Source organism: Centroberyx gerrardi, chromosome 1, assembly GCF_048128805.1.
Source record: "Centroberyx gerrardi isolate f3 chromosome 1, fCenGer3.hap1.cur.20231027, whole genome shotgun sequence".
NCBI classification, from domain to species: Eukaryota; Metazoa; Chordata; class Actinopteri; order Beryciformes; family Berycidae; genus Centroberyx; species Centroberyx gerrardi.
The window spans coordinates 35,255,432-35,275,072 of NC_135997.1; the positions used below are offsets into that span (position 1 = coordinate 35,255,432).

Genomic DNA, 19,641 nt, shown 5'->3' on the forward strand with positions numbered 1-19,641 from the left:
CTTTTTGTTTTTTTATTTTTTATATTTATATTCTTGACTTGACTACAGTACTTGTTGTGCTTTTTACTTCTACTTCCTATTTTTCTCCATGTTTATTGTATGCACCTACATACCAAGGCAAATTCCTTGTATTGTGAACTTTACTTGGCAATAAACCTGATTCTGATTCTGATTCTGATTCTGATACAGCATGATGGCTTCATTCATTACAGATGGCCTTCACACAAACAATAGTGTGTGTATGTGTGCGTACATATTTGTGAGTGTGTGTGTGTGTGTGTGTGTGATGACTCAGTTGAGGAAAATAGCAGTCTGCTCTCTATGGGAGAAGTCCTCTTAAGAAGTGAATTACTGCTCTCATTTAATCTCCGTAATAAAACTAGGAGAGAGTCCTGAGCTGCAACATCACTGCTCTCTTTTCCTAACCAGAGCAGGAAACTAACATGTTTCTCCACAGTGGCTGGAGCAATTTTACCAGCCACTTTCAGTATTTCACCAGCCTGTAGTTACCTGTAGAGTAGACTACAGCCATGATTCTCCTCTACCACGTGATGTTGTTCATTGCCGCCATAGGCCCAATGCTTCAGGTGCTAGTTTTGGGAAACCTGTTGGAAAGAAGGAGACAACGCATGCAGTTGTTGCACCCTGGCAACCCAGTGTTTTTGGATGAGGATACAGTGAGGATTGGTGGGAATGGGCGGTCCTGAGAGAGTTCAGTGGAGTGGAGAGAGAACTTCGGAAAGGAGCTTTGTGATCTACTGCGTCCAGTGCGTCTCCACTCTCTACTCCTGATGTCATGCACTGTATAAAAGCTGTGCGGAATAGCCTGCCGAATTTTAGCCAACCATCCTGTACTTATTTTGCAAGGGCCTGGTGCTAGTTGTGCAAGATTTAATCAAGGTACCCTTGTTGGATGAGGCATGTGTAATTGTGCTGTGCTTGGAAAATGCACACCGGGCCTACAGATGGAGCGCACAAACCTGTACTGCTGCCTTCAGATTGGCTATAGGGATTTAATCAACTGAAAGGGAAGGCCTGCACACATGCTACAAGCAGTTGTAGATGAGATAGTGGAAGAATTATTTATCTTGCGCCAAAATTTTGCCAGCAGAAGGTCACAGTGTTTGATCTGTGCCAGCAGGAAAATAGGGCCCTAGATGTTTAGAATAGGATAGGACTCCAAACGATGGTTGGTTTCTTACCAAAGTGGCTGGTTGAGTAAATAAGAGTACTTACATGGTCTTATATAACTTAATGGCTAGAGCGAGGGACTTAACACTGGCAGTGTTGGGGGTTTTGTTCCCACTGGGACCACCCACACTAAATGATAATGCATGCATGGCACTGGATTGGAAGACATTGGACTGGTTTGGGCGAAAGTATCCACTAAATTGCAGATGTTGTGCTTTGTTACAAACCACAGCGAAAATGTGAAAATATTATAATTAGGCTGGAGGTAGTTTCCCACCCTGATCATAACAAGGCTGAGAAATCAAGACACTAAGACTCTTTTCTTTTTCTTTCAGAATCTGTAACCAAACGAGGAGCTAGAGGTGGTGTCGCTACATTCCGTTCTGGATCTGGATCTGTCCTCCAGGTTGGAGGTTGAAGAGTTCCTCTGTTCCTGTCAGGAAGATACTAAACATTTCCAGGTAATATCTGATAGCTCTAAGGCTGAATCACTGAATTATTATTATTTTTTTAAATTCTTGCAACAATCTTTCTTTAAACTTCAACCCAACTTCGAGATCATATCCAACCCTAACCCTAACCCTAAACCCTGATGACTATTACTAATAATCACAACTATTCATTTGGGTTCGATGTCATAAAACCACTGAGTTGATTGAAATTACCTAGACCTGGCTCCCATCAGCCCAGCAGGACACAGAATAATATTTACGAAAAAGTTCTGAATTGCATTATACGGCACTAAATTACTTGCAGATAGTATTCAGGGGTCAGGGGAAATATATAAAAATTGGCTTTTATGTCCATTTTTATGTTGCAGTAGGACTGAAATGTTGATTACATATGCTTATTGTGTTGAGTAATACCTTCTAGTAGTGAGTGCTTTAGTAATGGTTCTGAGTGAGAGTTGAGCATGATTTGCAAATAAACAAAGGCCTATCTCATCACTGGAAAATGTTTTCCTGCTGCATGTAAAGCAGACACTGTTGGCTGAATCACACGTTTTGCTTTGCTCTCTGTCCTATGTTCAAACTAAGCCTTGATTATACCAAAGCAGTCCAATATGTCTCCAGACCTGAGCCAAAGAATGCACTTTGTCCCCGGCTCTATCACAGCCATCTCACTAAACCCGCCGAAACCTACCAACGACCTCGGCCTTACCCACTGAGTTAAAGCTAAAATATGAGGAGCTTCGTTCCAAAATGAGATCGCCGGCAGTTGAAAAATATGACACCTGCTTTGACAAAAACGACTGCCAAGATGAAAGTAAAACTCACCGCTGAATATTAGATGTTAACTTGGCTAACAAAATAGTAGCCTGCTATTTCAGGCTGTAATCATCTGTGAATATTTAACAATAAAAACAGGTAACATTTTTCCCAAAAATGGGTATGTATTATTTTTTCAACGAATCCCTTCATGTATGGAGATTTTTCCATTACAAGGTTTCAGGAGAGTCACTATAATAATGCTGTTGAAGGCTTCTTCTGCCTTTGATATGGCTGGGGCATCGTCTCTTTCTCACTTGCTTTCTGCTTGAGTGCAACACACACTTCTCCGGGCAGTATAGTCCAACCCATAGCTCTTGGTGTGTTGGCCCACTTATTGGGTACTAAGGTTATTTTTAATTCATTATTATTATTAGTAGCAGTAGTAGCAGTAGCAGTAGCAGGAGCACTAGTAGTAGCCTAGCAGTAGTAGTAGCAGTAGTAGTAGTAGGCCTAGTAGTAGTACAACTAATATGTCACAGGAGTTCAATGTAATACTGACAACCCTTTCCTCTCCTCTCCTCTCCTCTCCTCTCCTTTTATCCTCTCTTCTCTTCTCTTCTCTTCTCTTCTCTTCTCTTCTCTTCTCTTCTCTTCTCTTCTCTCCTCTCCTCTCCTCTTCTCTCCTCCTCTCCTCTCCTCTCCTCTCCTCTCCTCTCCTCTCTTCTCTTCTCTTCTCTTCTCTTCTCTTTTCTTCTCTTCTCTTCTCTTCTCTTCTCCTCTCCTCTCCTCTCCTCTCTCCGGCTGTGGTTTTTGGAAGAGCTCCTAATCTAGTGGAATTGAAAACTATTCCTGCGGGGTCGCCCCAGTAATCAAGCCTGAGCTGATCCTTCCAAACCAGCCACACCTCTGGCTGGCTGCCATCTGACCGCCAGGCCACACAGCCGCACATGTGATGCTAAATACGCCGCAGAGGGGCTCAGAAATTACACTCAATAAATACAAAAATCAAATAAAACGATTTCCAAATATTAGCCCTTCAATCTACTTTCCTGCAGTCATATAAAACTGCCTTTGTTGCTCCCAGTAAATAGGTTTCCCTTGGCCGTGCCAACTTAAACTGTGTGTTGGGTCAATGGCAGTGTGGCTCGGCTTACTGTAATTAAACTCAATGTTGATTTGCAGAGACGGGGTCCAGACCAGAGAGAGATTTGGGTCTGTTCAGAGTCCTGACACAGTTCTTAACGCTGCCAAAGCTTTATTACTGTAATGCTGGCTGTACATGAAGACTCTCTCACTCCATGCTGAGGTTAGGACCAGGTTACACCAGCAACATCCACACACCACTGGTTCAATAGTATGTTTACACTACACTATGTTTAACTCAGTAATCTTATAAAAAGATCCATAATACCATAATCATTTGTGTTTATTTATATAGTTTATCTGATGGGGACAATGCAAATTAACATGGTGCCACTTCAAGTGGTTAATGCAACTGATGTTCTGCATACAGAGATTATAGCTATTGCTAGTTTCCAACTCCTGTCCCTAGTTAGGCTTTTCTTAAAAGAAAAAAAAGTAAAAAAGAAGAAAATATCGAGGTTACATACAATTATAGTAAGATAGAGTCCGTACACTAGAGATTGCTCCAAAGGTGTTTAATTACCACCACATGTAACGTTTAACCAGTAACCAGTCATGTTGTATTCTAGTGATGTGGATTGTACAGTATAGGATACTAATTTGTACTATTTTTGGATTAGAAATTTATTTTTGGATTAGAATTTTATTGCTTTTTCTTACTGTAGTATTGTTTCTCTTATTGATTTTTTGAAATGTATTGTTCCTTCTTAGTATTGTTTCTCTTTGTATGTACTATTTTTCATTACTTGGGTACTTCACTTTTCACTTGAAGTCTTTTTCACCTAGAATCCGGTGACGTGTCAGCTGACCCCCCTAAAAGGGTATTTGTAGGGTGTGTCTCTGTAAGCATTCATGTCTGAAGAAGAGCTTTGCTCGAAACGTTACATGTGGTGGTAATTTGGAGCAATCTCTAGTGTGCGGACTCTATCTTACAATAATTGACTGTCCTTCTGTCCAGCACCTAGGTTTAGTTTGGATGTGCGTGCTTCCTTGCATCTTTTTACATACAATTATACGGAATTACTTAAAGAAGGAAAAATTAAGAAAAAAACCCCCAAAACAAATAACAATAAAATAATCAAGTCATTATTGATGAGATGATTAAACTTAGCCTACAGCTCTGATTTTGCTTCAGCCAGCCTTTAACATCCTTATTACGTAAAAACCTTAATATCTTGGATTCATTTTATTTCAGTTGATAGTGTATTCACTATCACACGCCCCCTTCCTGACCTCCTGGTTTGTATGTGCTACACAGGAGGAGCTACTCTACAATGGCTGCCTCTGTATACAGCAGTAATGCAGGATGGATACAGGGCAAATGCATGAGGGAGGACTTCTGCAATGGCTACCACTGAACTCTACTTATCCTGTGCATTTACCGACATGAAAAGGAATCCATAATGTGCTGTGATTCCATTGCAAATCTCATCTGTTTACCCAGTCATCTCAGAGAGAGAGATGGTGGGGATTGGGGGGGGTGAGATCGCCTGGAGGATCGTCAGGACGGAGGCCTCAGATCGTTTCACAACATTAAAAAGGAAGATCTTACTTTGCTGAAAGCATCGAATTTCAATGAGTGCAGGAACAAACAAAAATGGGAAAGAATTCATTATAATTTAGCAGATCAAAAGATTGGGTTGAGGCTACAGATACTTCCCACTGATGGATTATGTGGCTCTGCACACTCATCTGCACAGAAGAGAGGAGAACCTACATGACTTACTGCAAGTGTATATGTATGTGTAGTGTGTGTGTGTGTGTGTGTGTGTGTGTGTGTGTGTGTGTGTGTTTGCTTTACTGTCTGATTCTGTTGATAATATACAGTACATCTAATTAGTCCACATCCTTAGCTGTCAGCATTCCTGTCAACAAACATCTTACTTGCCTGTGGACCAGGGCTACCCCCGGGGGTCCTTTAGAGGGTTCCAGGGGGCCCCCAGTTTAATTTCACTAATAGAAGTTGGCACAGTGCGGGAATTCCCTAAGAATGACATTCTGACCACAAGTTTCACTCTCTCCACTTTATCGTCCCACCTATAGTGGAAGATAGGGTTAGGGGTCTATTGACCTCTGTCGAGAAATTCTCTTTTCCTTTCACCAGCCTGTGTCTTACTCCAGCAGGGCAGATGTGTGATGAAGGTCCCTGGCGTAAAAAAAAAAAAAAGTTTGGGAATGTCTGTCATTGGAAATAAATCCTTTTAATTCTCATGGCCCGGCAGAGCTGCGGTCTCTGTCGCCCACTATAAACCTCACGCATGCCGCACGATTACAGTCTCAAAACCAGACACTCAGGACAATGTAACTTCACTTATCCTCGGTGTCGAGGCCGATGGCTTAGCAGGGAAACTCGACGGTGGCAGAAAGCAAAAAAGAGGCAGTGTGTCGGTATTAAAGGCATTGCTAGAGACCAATTTGTGTTTTCATCAAAAGAACAGAGACTGTGAAAGGAGAGTTATTATTTTTTTTTTTTACAGGGCAGCTTGTGTTTCAATCTGTGTTGCAGGCATGACATCAGTGTCTCTGTGTTGAGACAGGAAAATCTTATCCCACTGCCACTGTCATAAAAGCAACACAATAATGAAATGACATCACAGCGGTCCAGTAATTAAATGAGCAGACTGCTGTCAGGTTTTTACTAGCTGTAGTACGACGGCTGTGAGAATGTGAGGAACGGTGCGGCACACTGGACGAACGGGGTGTCGGTGAACGCAGCCCCAAAGCTATATGGGCAGATGGCTAGAGGGATTGGTTGAGACGATGTTAGGCTCCTCAGTTGTCATCCTGGAGGTCAGGATGCGTCGCACGATGATTTATAGAATGTAAAAAAATATATTTCTAATTCACAAATTTTAATCTTTGTGGTACATGCTTTTTTTTTTTGTCTATTGGCAGCCTCTAGGCTTCTTCCAGTAATTAAACAAGCAACGTCTGGAAAGGAAAAACAAAGCTGAAATTAACTGGTAACCCTTTGTCATGACAACTTGACATTAACCAAGGTGACATAACCTGTTATAAAGACATGTCATAACAGGCCTTATTATCAAACACAAACTATTTGGTTGTATGTGTTAAGATTACATTAAACTGTCATATGTGGTCTTCCGTGACGTGAAGTACAGTGGTAGAATTTGGGACTTTTCATAAAGATATCATTAACTGTTCTTACATTGTCAGATGCTATTACAACAGTGTCATGAATATTTCCCTTGACCTAAACTACAGTGGTGATAGCTTAAGCCTCCATGAACATGACATGAAGCATTATGGCTTGTGCAGGATATTTCAGCAGTGGCAGAAATGTAAATAGAAGCAACAGACATGTCAAGCAATAACTGTTCTTTGTCCATACAACTTTAGCACCAGTAGGAAAAAGTGGTTGCACACTCTAGGCTCAATGCATTGTAAATAATATATAAAAATTACAAACTTACAGATGTCTGTAGCTTACAGATTTACTCATTTACAGATTCCACCAATAAAGCATGCAGTCAATAGACACTGACTATTCACATAAATACACATTTACATTTTACTGAGTGAAAATCCTCATTTGGTGTCAAAATTCACCATACTGCATGTTCACACCTGCAGCAGAGCTTTGGGAGTAGGCATCACTTTGCTGCATGTAAAGGCTTTATTTTTAATTCACATTAACACACACAAGAGAAACCAGTCCTTTACCAAGCGACCATCTCTTGCTGATTACGGCTCATGCTAAACACAGTAACACAGCGTCTTGGTTTGTTGACTGACTGGTGGGGGTGGGTGTGGTGGGGGTTATGGCAGATGACAGTTTAAGCCATGTAATCTGCCCGGCCTTCAGCCTGGCGCTAAACGGCCCGGGCCGCTGGTGCAGGGAGATGAGTTTAATTATTACATTTCGGGGAAAACCTCATTAGCTCAGTGACCTGCGAGGCAGCAAAGGCCAGCGTCAATACTCGGGCAGCATGATACCGTGAGGCCGGCCCGTCTGACTCTGGGTGATGAATTAATCACAGTCGATGCCCCTGCCGTGCCTGGCTCGCAGCTGACGACTACAGCGCTTGCTTTCCTTGTTCCCGTCTTGCTACTAAACCCATGTTTCTGCCTACATAACCCATTGAGGTGGATGAAGTGGAAAGTGGAAAGATAGTCTTTGTTATTTGGCAGATTTACAAGTAGAGACGTAGTTGCTGCTGTTGTTTTTGGTGGTTGTGAAGTGCCTACGAACTCCAAGTTTGTGTGGCATTGTGTCAGAGTGTGATTTGCATAAGAAAATGCAAATTTGAACGTTGGTTCTTTCAAGTAGCCGCGGCTCCTTTATGTTTTTACATAAATTGTCATTCGCTTTCCTTACATCAAAGAAAACGCATTCAAAAGTGGGGATGTGGGAAGGGTTGAAGCACCGAGCGCTCCTGTAAACAGGGAGGTGTTAAACGCTGCAGCCAGTAAACAAGCCTGATCTCACTCCGCCTCCCTCGGGGAGCAGATCCACCACTCGGCGGGCCTGTTTACCATGTAAAAGTTCTCATAAGAACTTTTATAAGAACTCCATTTAGAAGAACTTCAAAGAATGTCCGGGCTTGCCGGAGGGACAAAAAAAAACCTCTTCTATCGGTGTGCCTTGTTATGCCTCGAGCGGGAAACCTTCTCTCTCGCCGCTGATGGATGTGATGCAAATACAGCAGCTGGAGGAAGAATGAGGAGATTGAGCCAATAGGGAAGGAGCGAAGAGCGAGGAGATAAGGGAGGAGAAGAAAGCAAGTAGCTGAGCAAGGAAGGGAAAGATACAAAGAGTGTAATCCATGTCGCCAACCCCCCCAAACACAACAAAAAAAACCTCTTTTCATCTTCCAGCAAATGGAAATAAACCTCACTGTGGCTGATTTCTGTTTTGTCTGTCATTTCTCTGCTCCTAGTGGTAGCAGAACATAGTGGAGCTAGCTAATAGTGCATGCTGGGCAGCGTCAGCCTGAAGCCTCATTGATTCACTGTTGGAGCGACTGGAGCAGAGGTCACAGTGGGGTAGCCATCATTAGAGATGAACGCGCTGTCATTAATGAGGAGGAGGAGGGATGAAAGGCTTGCCAATTACTCTGCTTTGTACTGCAAACAGCCTGGTGCTGTTTAAGAGCCAGCACCATCACGCTTCCCCAGTCTTGACTTTGTTTATTCTTAGCATGAGGAAACGTTAACAGAGGCTGTTAATTGGTGTTAAAAGTATAAATTTTGCTATTTTTACTGGTTTTATTTGATAAACGCTAGTGTATTTTGAATGTTAGTAAAAGAAAAAGATGGCTTTAAGTTGATCATTCATTATCTATATAATCTAGAGCAGTGATTCTCAACCTTTTTCATATGAAGGACCCCTAATTTAGTTCACATTAGGGCCACGGACCCCCATTTAATGAGATTTTTTCTCTTGGACCCAAATCTGAGAATATTTTTATTGTCAGATATGACTTTGTCCAGAATTCCATGACTATCTGTATTGTAGGTAGAGAGATAACAGAGAAACTATGATCAAAACAGTCATTCTTCTACATTCTCTAATTGTGTTAACTTCTTGTAAATTAAATAATGGTGAAATTTAACAATTCATCAATTTGCTGGGGACCCACTGGAACTCCTTCAAGGACCCCTGGTGCTCCCCGGACCCCACGTTGAGAACCACTGATCTAGAGGATCCAGTCTGTGCAACATTTTTAGTTAACCAAGGACTTGAATTCCCTTTGGTTTAATGTTATGCTGTCAATCACAGTAGGTTTTGGTTTATCCCGATTACATTACATTACATTATGTCAGCTTTAGTCCCACACTGACTGCTACTACTATCACTACTACTACTACTATTACTGCTACTACCACTCTCTCTTTCTCTGTCTGTCACTCTTCTACCCTCTTTCTCTCTCTCTCTCTCTGTATTTCCCTCTCATTTTACAAGCCTCTGCCTCTGTCCTCCAATGAGGCGTGGCCGGAAATAATGAGTGAAGATAATTCATGTGCCTATATAGGCTGAGCCCAGCTCCATACCGTCAGAAATGTGTAGAAAAAATGAAATGGGGTTGCCATGGAATTTCACTTCAGGGAAAATAAATTCTTACTAAACCTCATTAACCTTTCATTGTCTATTTTGCACATCATGTTCTTACAGCTAGATCTGTGGTCATTTAGGGGAATAAAAAGAATAAAACTTTGGTTCACTGCTGGTGAGATGTCAAATTGCCTAACCCAAGTCGCAAAACCATAACAATTTGACAATAAACCACAGACACACATCATCTTAAGACATTTCTTTTTAGGTGTTCTGCCTCCATGAGGAAGACGAGGCTAATTAGGGACGGACATAGATGAATTACACATTAATCTGAACTTTGTGAAATGTTTGTTTTGCATAAGTTGATTATTAGGGAGAAAAACTGCAGTCTCCCCAGCGTCTGTGTTCAGTATGATTTCTACAAAAAGTTAAATCAAATCAAAGCTAAATCGTGGGCAGCAGGAGGGAAATCTCTCCTGGTGCTTCTGGAATATATGTTCCATCTGTTGTCAGGGTGCTGTGACCTCTGACCTTTGACCTCCTTGCTATTGGCAGTTTGTAATGTTGGTGATTTAGGAGTTGAAGCTTATTCTACTGTTGACTTCAGAGTAAGTCGCTCTGGATAGGATAAGAGTTTTATGCTCAGCTGAATGACTAAAATGTAGATGTGTGTGTGTGTGTGTGTGTGTGTGTGTGTGTGTGTGTGTACTCCCTATTTGTAATACTGTTGTATTACATGATCAGGTGGTGATTTTATCCTGAAGTTAAATGTACTGACTGTGGATATGAAATGTTTAAAATGGGTTCACCACTATATAAAAAAAAAAAGACATCCACTCTTACAAAATGACTGCTGACATGAATGTAAAGAACATTATGGATTTGCTTGTTTTTGAGGATCGAGCCTGCTGTGGTTCTAAAGCATTAATTGATTAATATCAAGTGGGACGGTTTTTCCCACAATGCATATGTAATGTTTTGGAATGGATGGTATAAGCTGTGATGTGTTCTTAGGTCACTGAATGGAAGACAGTTGGTTTAACCTTCACTGATTCAGGGAAGGTTTTGCTCTACTCAGCAGCACCCTGCTTCACATTCATACAGCTCCCAGGTCATCCACTTCACATTCCCTGGGAGCTGCCCAGTACAACCACAGTCTACTGTTGGTGACTGTGCATTTCTACTGGAGCTCTCCTTCCTTTATTAGCTGGTCCCACTTAATTGACACTCTTATCTTTGAGTGAGTAAGTTGGAGTTCAGTGTTCAGTTGCTCCAGGGCATTTAAACAGCACACATGGCTGTTGTTGGACACATTGGCCTGGATCTACTAAAGGTTTGCGCCAGTGCAAACCGAATTGCGGGTGCAAAAACCTTGTTATCTGACCTACTAAGACAGTGAACAGGGTATTTGCGCTAGAAATCATGGGTTGATCTGGGTGCACCGTTTTTGCGCTCTGGCCCAATTTCCTATGCATTTGTGGGTGTTCCAAAATAAAGGGAGGGATTTATGGAAATTGACATCAGAGCCGGTGGCCTTTATCATCTATTCAAGACCTAGGAAAAGCATGTCTTATCACTTTGTGCACAGGATGTCTCTGGAACCAGCTCCAAGATCAAAGTTACACAGTCATCTACAAACATGCGGTCATTAGATTGCAACACTAAACTTTAAACAAGTATGTTGACTTAAAAATGCACCATTTGAGCCTCAGCAGAAAGCACACTCAATTGCGCTATTACAAAAAAGAAAAGTCACAGGCTCTTCTCTCATTTTGCTGACAACATGCTGAATTTGCTGGCTTATTATGAACCAATGTCTCAGCGACATTGACTTGATGAAAACAATGCAGCTCAGACATAGCAGCATAATAATTGTCATGACAGTGGAGAGGGTTAGAGTTAAGGTTAGGGCTTCTCCAGCTATATTTAACCATACCTCCACCAGGCCTCCATCCCTCCCACACCTGGCACCTGCGTCTCAGTCAGGGTCTGCTGCTGTTGCTCTTCCAAAAGAGTTAATGGCTGTTCTTCAGAGGGAACACGTTTTTTTTGTGGCAAGCGTTTTGGTTCACCTCCTCATGTCATACCAGTGTATTTTTTTTTACCTGCGTTTAATCACACTTCTGGTGCCCAACTACATTCACTTTGTTATGTCATTCCAGAGTGTCTTTTTGTGTCTTTTTATGTTCTGGTAATATATCTCTTCTTTGCAGCAGAGAGCTCTTTGGGGTTTTCTCTGCCACCAACACTTCCATCTCCACTGGAGAGAAATTTGCTCTTCTTTTGCCCTTCATTAAGTTGCAGCAAACAGGCTATTGTGCGCATTGTTTGGCCCTTATATTTGGCAATTCTAATTAATTATCTGATCATTTGCGCGTTTTACTTTAGTAAATACCTTGCACTGACGGTACCAACTGCACTTGCAATTGCTTTTGCGCTGTGTCTGGAATTGCGGCATGTTAGTAGATCCGGCCCATTGGCTGTTAGGAGGATTGAACCTGTTACCTCTCAGTTACAGAATAGTCTTTCTAGCTGTTAGACCACCCTGTCACCAAACTGATAAGATGACAGAACAATTTCAGGATCAGCAGTCAGTTCACATGACAAAAAGGTACAGGAACTGTAATGGAATCCTACTCAAATTCCAACCAAATTCATTTTAAGTGCATTTTACACACTTGTCACAATACACACACAATACACTTTATACAGATATTAAAACAATATAGACAGCAAGCAAAGACGGTAAAGCAAAAAAACAACGAATGTTATAAGAATGTTGCTATTGTCAATAGAAATATGCTAATCATAAATATACTAAAATATGAAAGGTTTTGTTCCAAGATGCTATATATCCCAAAAAATGCCACCTGAAATTCATTAGTCAATACATCAAAAACGCAGATCATTCTTTCCTGAAAATCATAAGATTAATAAGATCATAAGATGACTCCTAACTCCATTAGCAACCCATGATGTGCTTTATGCTCATGCCAGCCATCATTTTGTAAGAGTTTTTTTCAAGTGGTAGATATCTAAAAAAAAAGACTATTTTCTGTTCATGCATTTATTTGCAAAGTACAGTGCTGTTTCTATGTTGACGAGAGGAGAATGGTGTCCGTTTGAATAAACAACAGCAAGCGACACTCTTCTATAATCGTATAGGCATAACACATATAAAGTCCTGCACAGGAGCATAATGGAAATGAAATCCTGCACAATCCAACCTTAGAAAAGTGTGTTTCACGCTCTCACAAAGCACAGTCACACTTCTAATGATCCGCAGGAATTGGATTTCATGGGCGAGATAAAGAGGAGTTGGCTGTAAGTTCACTCAGGGGGCCAGGAGGAAGGGATGTGTTTGGAAGTTAAAGAGAAGCTCTGAGAAGGCCAGAGGGAGTATAGATTAGAACACTCTAGAGTTGTTTCATAGATGTTGAGTAAATGTTGGGGGCTTTGGACTGAAATAACACAACACAGAGAGAGTTCATTTCCAAAATGCAATATATCCAATTAGGGGAGAAAAATCCTCACCTAAAGTTAATTGTTCAATATCTGTTAATTCTAGAATATCCAATCTTTACAACTATTGTCAACTAAAGACTTAAGGTACTGAACACACACACACACAAAATGCCAAAATCGCTAAATCTAGCTTGCTATCACCAATTCCTTTGCCGGCGCTGTGAATTTGGTAGTTGTTGTCGCTCTGTAACGCTCGTCATAAGTAGGTTTGTCCCGCCTACATCGACCATCCAATCAGGTTTGTCGGACAGTATCTGTCCGAAATAACTGACGGTGGATAGGCTTGCATCTAGACCCCTATGAATTGCCATGCAAATTCAAAGTGCTAAAGACTGTGATTCATCGGGGGCTGGACACCAGGCAAGAAATTCATCATTCAGTATTTCAAAACGGACTTGATTTACCTACTGTCCTTTAAAAAAAAGTACCATAAATTGTTTTTATTTTGTGTTATCAATCATTTTATAAGACTAGGTGTGATGAATATCTCATTTTGGAATGAAAGTTGTGAGAGTGTTGGACACTGCTGGCTGTAGTGTGTAGCTTATAGGGTTAGCTATGGGACGCATTGATTTTCAGCTAGATAGAGTTTCTGCCATAGTAATATATTACATCTGCATCGATTAGGGCAACAGTCTGGGAAGCACATGTACAACAGATGTAGAACGGGCTCAAGTGTTGCTGTACAGGGTATGCAGCCTTAGGCATAGATTTCATGCCATGCATAGACAAAACACTGTCTATAAACCATCATTTTTCCAAATACAAAATAATCATAGACTTCAACATTTACATTATACATTTTCAGCATTTCATTTTATTTTCTGCTGTTATCCAGAGCGATTTGCAATGAGGTCAACAGTAGAATAAGCTTCAGTACCTAAACCATCACAATTACAAGCAACCAATACCAAGGAGGTCAAGGGTCAGAGGTCACAGCACCCAGACAATAGATAGAACAAACCATTTCTGTGTTTCTATAATGACCATGTATGTTAGAGAAGTGCTAGGAAAGTACTGTTATTTCACTACTGCTCCTCAAGGACTATCTAGTATAGCATTTATAGTGAAACTACCACCCAGGAACACAGACGACAGGGAGAATGCACTCTCTATTTTCTTCCTTTCAGGGGAAATAACAGCTGAGGATTTTTTTCTCTTTTCAAAATATTTGTGTCTTGCCATCAAATCATCCAGATTGTAAAACAAAGACAAATCCTCATGACCTTTAAATCCCAAATACCCAAGGAGTCTTTGTGACAGTGTGTATATCCTGACCTGAACTGACTTGGCTGGGTCAGGGCGGGTCGGGCGATAGCGTACATCCTCTTGTCGACCAATCATCAGTACTCATATGAAGCATGTGCAAGGAATGTGCAAGGAAGGGGCATTTTACATTTTAAATTCTAGTATTAGTCCTTGCACTCAAGAAAAAAAACTGATGAAGTATGAATTGGCAATGCATTCCCAATAGGAAGCAGTCACACAAGACATTCAAATGGGACCAAACCACAGCCTGAGGAAGGCTGTAAATACATTTTAAATCAGCTTGGGCATTATTTTTGGCCCTGCATATGCTTCCCAATTTCAGTGTCTAGCACACAGCTATATTTTAAATTGCCAAAGATAGAGGTAATTTAAATCAGTAAAAAAAATCAGCAAGGGAATTTCCACTGCTGACGGACTGAATCACCGACCCCAACCCTATGAATTGGTCTGCTGGGGAGGGAGGGCACGGCTGTGGGCTCCGTGTATCAAAGTAATCCAGGGAGGGTTAGGATAACCTGGCCTCCCTCCCTGCCTCCTCGCAGATCAGATGAGATTAGGACGGGGCTAAGGAGCTCCAGGGGGAGGCGGGGCTCAGGAACACAGGCTGGTAAGAGGAGGGACACAACAAGACAGATGGGCGCTCTTGCAGGATGAGAAGGCAGGAGACGAGAGGAGAGATGAGAGGAGAGGTGATCTTATTCAAGACAGTGTACATGGAGGTGTGCTGTGAGGAAGAAAGTTTGGAGCTAACTAAACAAGGTGCGTAATGAAATAGATGCAGTGATTTAACCAGATTTCAGTCTGGGTCTTTCATCAGTGATGCTCTAATGATGGCCTGAAGCTGAAAGCTCAGCAAGCGACTGTTAAATGTGGTGTATTGCAATGCGGTCCTTGTACATGGAGTCCTTTTTTACTTGATATGCTTTATCCAATTTCCTTTGCACCTGCAACAAAGTTTTTAAAGGTGTGCAGATATCCTGGCTACTGGTCTCTAGATCTTTCTGAAAGTATGTTCTTCTCTGCTCTTGTGTCCTCCGTGATGCGTTTGATGTCATATCTAATGGCTGAAGTACGATTCCAAAACAAAAGAATGCTGAGGATGGAAGGCTGATAAAGATCCCGGAGGTTTACTTGCCAACCACAAAATATTGAAGATGCTTCTGATGGTAACTAGGCTGTTAGAACAAATGGGAAGCCCCAAGATCCATTGTAAGAATGAAGTATCAGGTCCAAACAAGCTGGCACAAATAAACAGTGTTAAATTTTATAGTATATAATATAGAAGTCTATAGTACAGAGCCAGCTGGGAATATTAACAGCTGTGTGTCTTAATTGGTGGTGCAACCTCAAGAACACAGTCCATCTCAAACTATAAAGATGTTCTCTGTTCTTCAGTCCATCTCAAACTGTAAAGATGTCCTCTGTTCTTCAGTCCACCTCAAACAGTAAAGATATCCTCTGTTCTCCAGTCCATCTCAAACTATAAAGATGTTCTCTGTTCTTCAGTCCACCTCAAACAGTAAAGATGTCCTCTGTTCTTCAGTCCATCTCAAACAGTAAAGATGTCCTCTGTTCTTCAGTCCATCTCAAACTGTAAAGATCTCAAACTGTAAAGATGTCCTCTGTTCTTCAGTCCATCTCAAACTGTAAAGATGTCCTCTGTTCTTCAGTCCATCTCAAACTGTAAAGATCTCAAACTGTAAAGATGTTCTCTGTTCTTCAGTCCACCTCAAACAGTAAAGATGTCCTCTGTTCTTCAGTCCATCTCAAACAGTAAAGATGTCCTCTGTTCTTCAGTCCATCTCAAACTGTAAAGATGTTCTCTGTTCTTGGGTCCATCTCAAACTGTAAAGATGTTCTCTGTTCTTCAGTCCATCTCAAACTGTAAAGATGTTCTCTGTTTTTGCATTCTTGAGAGCTTCATTCTTTCCACGACAAGTTGAAGAGCGTTCCACAAAATCACAAGTATCAACTTGTACTTAAAATTGCCTTCCGTCTTGTAAACAACGTTGGTTTGGAAACCTAGACGCCTGGTATCTACGACCATAGTAGACTGATGCAATTGTGAATTTGATCATGTACTAAAATGATTTGTGTAGGTGTTTGAATGCATTTGCTGTGTTGCTGTATATCTGTGTGTGTTGCTGTTCATGCTGTGATGGCTGGCTGAACAAGATTGGGATGAAGTTGACTCATCTCTCTCTCTCTCTCTCTCTCTCTCTCTCTCTCTCTCTCTCTCAGCAGACCATGCTGTGCTGATGCTGGAGCTTTACTGATATCCTTCTTTGGCTGTTAGAGGAGGAACGTTATTTTGACCATGGGGCGGAAGAAGATCCAGATCACCAGGATCCTGGATGAGAGGAACCGGCAGGTCAGTGTCTTCTTCCTCTTTGATCTTGTTTTACATGTCATTCAGTTGATGCTCTTATCCAAAGCCACTTACATTGAGTGCAACATCAGAATGAATTTCAATTCCTAGATTGCTAACGTTACAAGCATCCAATCGTAAGGTGGTCAAGGGTCAGAGGTCACAGGACCCAGACAATAGATATAGGACATTGGAATAAATATTCCTGTGACCTTAAAATGATCATGGATGATCTGAGGAGAAGAAGTAGAGAGAGAGAGTTTTCTGAACTTCAGACAAGAGCATATTAGAACAAGTAGAGGAGGAAGATGTGGAATCGGGGGACATTAATTATTCTTGAAGAGATGAGTTCTCAGGTTAGGACAGAAGATAGCTCATCATTACACTAGGGGACACTCAAGACAAGGGGGGCTTTCAAATTACACTTACAACCATAGAAAGCTTTTTTTTTTTTAATGCAACAGGCACAACCTAATTTTGATTGTAATGTAACCCCAGCAGTGTTAGTGCCTTGTTCTACCCATTGAGCTACACAGAGAATGGAACTCCTATCCCTGGAAGTGTTGGTGCCTTGCTCTACCTATTGAGTTAATGACAAGTATGCCTTCTTCGTTCTCTATACAGTAACTCCTGGGTGAAAGATTGTCAGTGAATGACACTAATCTGTTTGCCATTTCTCAGTCTGCCATCCCACCACACACATCTCAAGCATATATCTCTGCTGTTGCGGAAAGGAACACAACTGCAATTTCTGTGTTTTACTTTTTCTTACTTGAATGTTAAGTTTCCATGGCCGTTGATGTGCTGAGTGAGTTTAATGACACTTGGCAGCTCTTCAATCCTGTTAAAACCCGACTGTATAATTAAAAAAAAATCATGGACTTCAATGAGAAAATAAACATTCTTTTCTTTCGTGAAAATCATTCTTTTTGCAGATAGTTTTTACCCAACATGGAACAGTTACACTGAGATTGTCTGTAAAACAGGACGCTGTTAGTAAGGTTTTGAATAGGGAGATCTCACAGAGAGTCTACATATAAGCTTATACTCTACATCTCTCTACTCTACATCTTCACTGGCAGGATGTCCCACTCTAACAACTAGGGATTCAGTATTATCCACCAGTGTGAGTAGCTGAAACGTTTCCACTGTTCCCACTTGGAATAGGTCTTGACAGTTTGTTTATACTTGTGAGCTAAACTAGAGTTGTACATTAGGTGAGATACACCTTGTTTTCACTGCATCTGCTTAAACTGAAGTTGCTACTTTGTGTCATTTTGTTTATGCTGTAACTGATAGTTTCAGCTGTGTTAAATTGGGAAGCCGTCATTTACCCCACACTTTTGCTTGGATTCATTTTTGAAAATCGGTCTTAGGTTGCATCCCTTGTGGCATTACAAAAGGTTTTAAAAAGCTTTCAATTTGACTCTCAGGAACCTGCAGAAACCCTGTCAATGGTTCCCTATATGGTTGCAGCCTGAACAACCCCTAAAGGTCGCTGAAAGCCTTGTTACTTTTGAGAGTGCAGTGGTCACAGCTGGTGGCGAGGGCAGTAATTTGGGGTTAGCTGGGTCCGGACGGCACCCTGTCATTAGCAGGGTGGGTCAATGTTAGGGACACACAGCGGCCTTCTCTCCCAGCCGAGCCACACTGCTGCCCACTGGAATCCCTCTCTGTCTGTCTCCTCTATATATATCACCCCCAACAGCACAACAAATACCAGCCTGTCTGGAAGGAAGGCGCAGGCTCTGGAAATAGGGATGTGGCCAGAAAATAAATATCTGGGATGATGTTTATATTTGATGTTGGGTTGTCTTGGCCGGAGCATTTTTAGATAGACACTGGCTCGGCTGTCGAGTGTGCGCTATCACTGGAGCCCACTGTATATTTAGACTCTTGCACACTATCGTATCATTTGGATGTATTCTGGGATTATCTATCAGTCATTCTAGCCTCGTGTTCTTCATTTTCAAAGCATCACAATATTACACATTACATACAGTAATGAGATGAGCGTAGAGCCTTGAGTGATGACTTAGAGGTTCGAAAGGTTGTCTTGTAACTGAAGGTAAAGTAGTTCTGGTCTCCCAAACAGGAAGAATATTTCCCAAATGATATCCCTCCGCTATGTTCTCTTCTATCAATAAAAATGCTATTCAGCGAAATTATGTTCTAAAACGTTGGACCAACAGTCCATTGAAAATCTCAATAGCAGGATCTGTTGTTGAATCTCTTCACAAAATTAAATGTCAGTTTTCAGTCTATTTTCGTGGCCTCATTCAAATGAATGGGAAGTAGAAATCCGAATGCTGCATCCGATCTTGGTGATTAGTTTATATTCTGGTTTTCATGGCGCTCAAGTGCCGAATAACCCCCATGTTAAAACTAAGTGGAATATTGCTTTAAAATAATAAAACTAGCATTTCTCCAAATAGAGCTTTTATGTTCACTTTTTCTTTGTTTTAGTGAACGTGAAGTCTTCCCAGTGTACACCAAACCACATGCACACTTTATCATATAAATGACATGGGGGCTGTTGCAGGTTATGACATCATAAATGGCATACTTTTTCCCATATTGTGGATGTGTAAAATGGTTACACTTAATCATGTTGTTACACTGATCACATCCTTTGCAATTGGAACTTCCAATTGGGAGTGGTTTCAACAAGGACTGGGTTAAATTCAATTTTTTTGTCTCTAATATTACACCCTCTGCTATACACTATAAATGGAGGGTTTTTCAAATCTGATGTCACAGTTGGATTTGATGCCAAAAAAATAGCTGCCATTAGGAGACACCAATGTGTGAAGTTGCCTAATGCAGCTTTAAATTACAATAGTTAAATGAAGTCCTTAGTTGACAAAATAACACTTTTACAGACTGGATCCTTTTGGCTAACTTGGGTACATTTA

At 41.2% G+C, this 19,641-nt stretch overlaps 1 protein-coding gene across 4 annotated transcripts in view; it reads left to right on the top strand.

The window, feature by feature from the left end:
• The first annotated feature begins 1,547 nt into the window (after positions 1 to 1,547).
• LOC139911363 (myocyte-specific enhancer factor 2A-like) overlaps positions 1,548 to 19,641 on the top strand; it is a 62,746-nt gene continuing 44,652 nt past the window's right edge. For 2 of the 4 annotated variants that reach the window (XM_078282786.1, XM_078282795.1), the window contains exons 1-2: positions 1,548 to 1,652; positions 16,600 to 16,729. In XM_078282786.1, the coding sequence (XP_078138912.1) occupies positions 16,676 to 16,729 (54 nt within the window). In that variant the 5' untranslated portion in view covers positions 1,548 to 1,652; positions 16,600 to 16,675. Of the gene's footprint in view, positions 1,653 to 3,576; positions 3,709 to 15,072; positions 15,118 to 16,599; positions 16,730 to 19,641 lie in introns of those variants that run through there. The other 2 variants (XM_078282790.1, XM_078282793.1) reach the window with 2 other exon arrangements.